General features: G+C 39.1%; 1 protein-coding gene across 1 annotated transcript in view; it reads left to right on the forward strand.

Moving 5' to 3' along the window:
- Window positions 1-3,014, forward strand: part of abr (ABR activator of RhoGEF and GTPase) — an 88,907-nt gene that overhangs the window by 52,778 nt on the left and 33,115 nt on the right. Inside the window, 1 exon segment of the mRNA XM_008332330.3 lies at window positions 945-1,019. Within this exon segment, the coding sequence (XP_008330552.1) occupies window positions 945-1,019 (75 nt within the window).

A 3,014-nucleotide genomic window follows, 5' to 3' on the forward strand; every position in this document is an offset into this window, starting at 1 on the left:
TATATATATGTATATATATATACATATATGAACATACCAGTGCACCCAATGTTCGCTCGTTGACTTCTTGGATCGGTAACAGCCACCCGGTGATCGTGAACAGGAATAAATGGTAGAAGATTAATAAACTCTGCATTTTAAAATGTTCTAAAACTGTAGTATTTCTCCAGTGATTCATTGAATCCTGAAGGATTAAATGAATGCACACACAGCGAAATGTGACGTTTGCTTTTGACCCATCACCACAGTAGGCAACTTGGCAGCTTGGTGGACTCGAACCTGAAACCTTCCAGACCACAGTCCGCTTCCTTAACCACTATGCCACCACTGCCCCGTAACACACCATGCCCCATGCCCCATGACCCATGCCCCATGACCCATGACCCATGACCCATGCCATTGTATTTGAATGCCCGCTGGAACCCCAAACAGCTAATACCTGTAGCCGTAACTGAAACAATACCTAGTATAAATATATAACATAAACAATATTGTCCTGTAGCTTTTACTTTATACATTTAAGGTCACCTTTTTTTCCCCGCTCCGGTCTTTCTTTTTGGACTTTTAAAGTTGCATTTTCTCCACTTATTTTTTTTTTTTTTTAAAAGTCCAAAAATGTTAACATTTGTGATGACATTAAACTCAATGGTCCAGAGTTGTGTTTTTCTCTATTTCTCCATTTTGGTGATCTCTCACAACAACGCACAATTACGTACTTTCACCATTTTCACCTGGTTCTCCATGGCTGTTTATCTGACTATATTCTTTGGACCATGTTGCTGCTACATGAGTTACTTTCTATGCAAACATCCCGCAAATTAATAAGAGCAAGTTAGTGGAAAATACTGTCATTTTGTCACTTTTGTCTGCTACAGTTCTTCATGCAGTTTCCGATGTTTTACACATTACTGACTCATACTGGCGTTTCTGTGCTTGTTTTCCAGATGAGGAGACTCCTGGCTTGTACGGATTTTTGCATGTGATAGTTCACTCTGCCAAAGGATTCAAGGAATCTGCCAGTAAGTGCAATAGTACTGTGGTTCATAGTATAAAGAAAGACTTTAAGAATACTTGAGTAGTGAGTGTGTTAGTTTGATAGCCAGCTACCGTTTAGAGCAGTGGTCTTAAACTCATGGCCCAGGGCCCACTTCCAGCCCACAAACCCCTAACATCTGGCCCGCGACTAGATGTCTAATAATAATAATAATAATAATAATTGCAATAATAATTTGAGACGCCTGGTTAAGAAATAGCTATTGTAAGAAGTAATGTTGGGAATTCTCAATGTCTTGACGATGTCTTGTCTTAACTAAACTATAAGCTATTTTTGACGAGCATGATGATTGTCCATTGAACCAAAAAAAAAAAAAAAAAATCCCGATTATCTTTAAATGAAGTCAATTATCAATTATTTTAGTGCGGTTGCCACAGCACGGATACTAAATGACCCACAGATTTAAATGTTGCCGCGTTGCCGTAATGACACTGTGTCATTGATCCCCCTTCTCTGTTGTGGTTTCATCGTCTCTGAAGACCAGGTTTTTTTTTTATTTATTTAAACAAGAGTTTCTGAACTGAATTATCATCAGTGTTGTGTAATGCACCTAGTTGTTTAAGCTGTTAAACAGATGTACACAGCAAACCCACAACAAAAGGCCCCCTTTGTTGCCCTTTCTAAATAGGAAAACATCATTAGGTATGATGTTAAACAGGGCTTTGAATTCAGTCAAGGGAAGATTTGCTAGAAATGATAGAAGTTGAGTCACATTGTTCTCGTTTTGTTTTTTTTTTTCTTTTAATAGTTTATCAGTGGCAGACATGCCAAATAGTAACAATGGACACAGATTGAAGGACTGAAAACAAACCCTTGAAAACTGTGGGTGGAGACAATGATTTGTTTAAGAAATTATCAATATGTCTTCTGGTTTGGTGAACCCGCCTGACCTGACGTAGCTCTGAGCAAAAATTGACCCCCCCCCGGCACATTGCCAGGTCTCCAGCTCGAACTTGATTGAAGAAGGAGAGGATGGTATACATTAACTTGTGGGTTTAAAGGTCAGAGGCCACATGCTGAACACGTTATTCCACTCACACTCGGATCCTGATGCCTGACCTGCCATGGAAACGAAAATGCATGGAGTTCAACCTTGTTTTATTCTGTTGTTGTCAACTGAGTTTAGTCTAGTTTCGGAGTTCACTATAAAAATGGGATCTCTTTGTTAAAGTTCTCACCCAGGATAAAGAACAAATCCATTCGATCGCTTCATGATATATTTTGTAAAGACGATCACAGATCACTGCTTAACCAATGCTATTGCAAGGATGTCAAAATTACCAATGAACATTGAGTTCAGGAAACCACTGGAAATGTTTTATTTTTTCTAGTTCTTTCATCCGCTTATCTCCATATGATCTCAAAAAGATTGAACATTGAAAAAAAAAAAAAAAAAAAAAGTCGTCCGATCCAAATAACTTTCCACGACATGCTGTAAACAGGGGCGCTATTGCCACTGTGATCACCTACAGCTAAGTTTCTCAAAGTAGGGGGCGTTACCCCTAGTGGGGCACTGTTTCCTTCCAGGTTGGCCCGCTGATGGAATGAACGAGTGAAATATAATGCAGGATATTGTTCGATGGTGTAAATGTTTTAAAAGAGATGTATCGGTTGAAGGCGGTGTAAAAATGAATATCTGCGAATATTGCAAAGGAGGCCGTCGTTTTCACCGACTCAACTGACCTTGTTCCTACCTTAAAAAAAACAAAAAAACATTAACCTTGTTTTTATCCTACATGCTTCTGATATTCAGTCAGTCACTCTCTGTAGTGTTCTGGTAAAAGGTCAGCTTGTGCATCCATCCATCCATCATGCTGTCAAATGGAGATTCACTCTAGAGAGCAGATCCATGCAGCAGGATGTACTGCAGCATAGACACTATGCACACGCCGTGTAGCTTGGTGTGAAGGATTGGAAACAACAATGGCAAAAAAAAAAAAAAAAAAAAAAAAAAAACAAC

The sequence above is a fragment of the Cynoglossus semilaevis genome, chromosome 19 (genome assembly GCF_000523025.1).
Source record: "Cynoglossus semilaevis isolate Cse_v1.0 chromosome 19, Cse_v1.0, whole genome shotgun sequence".
NCBI classification, from domain to species: domain Eukaryota; kingdom Metazoa; phylum Chordata; class Actinopteri; order Pleuronectiformes; family Cynoglossidae; genus Cynoglossus; species Cynoglossus semilaevis.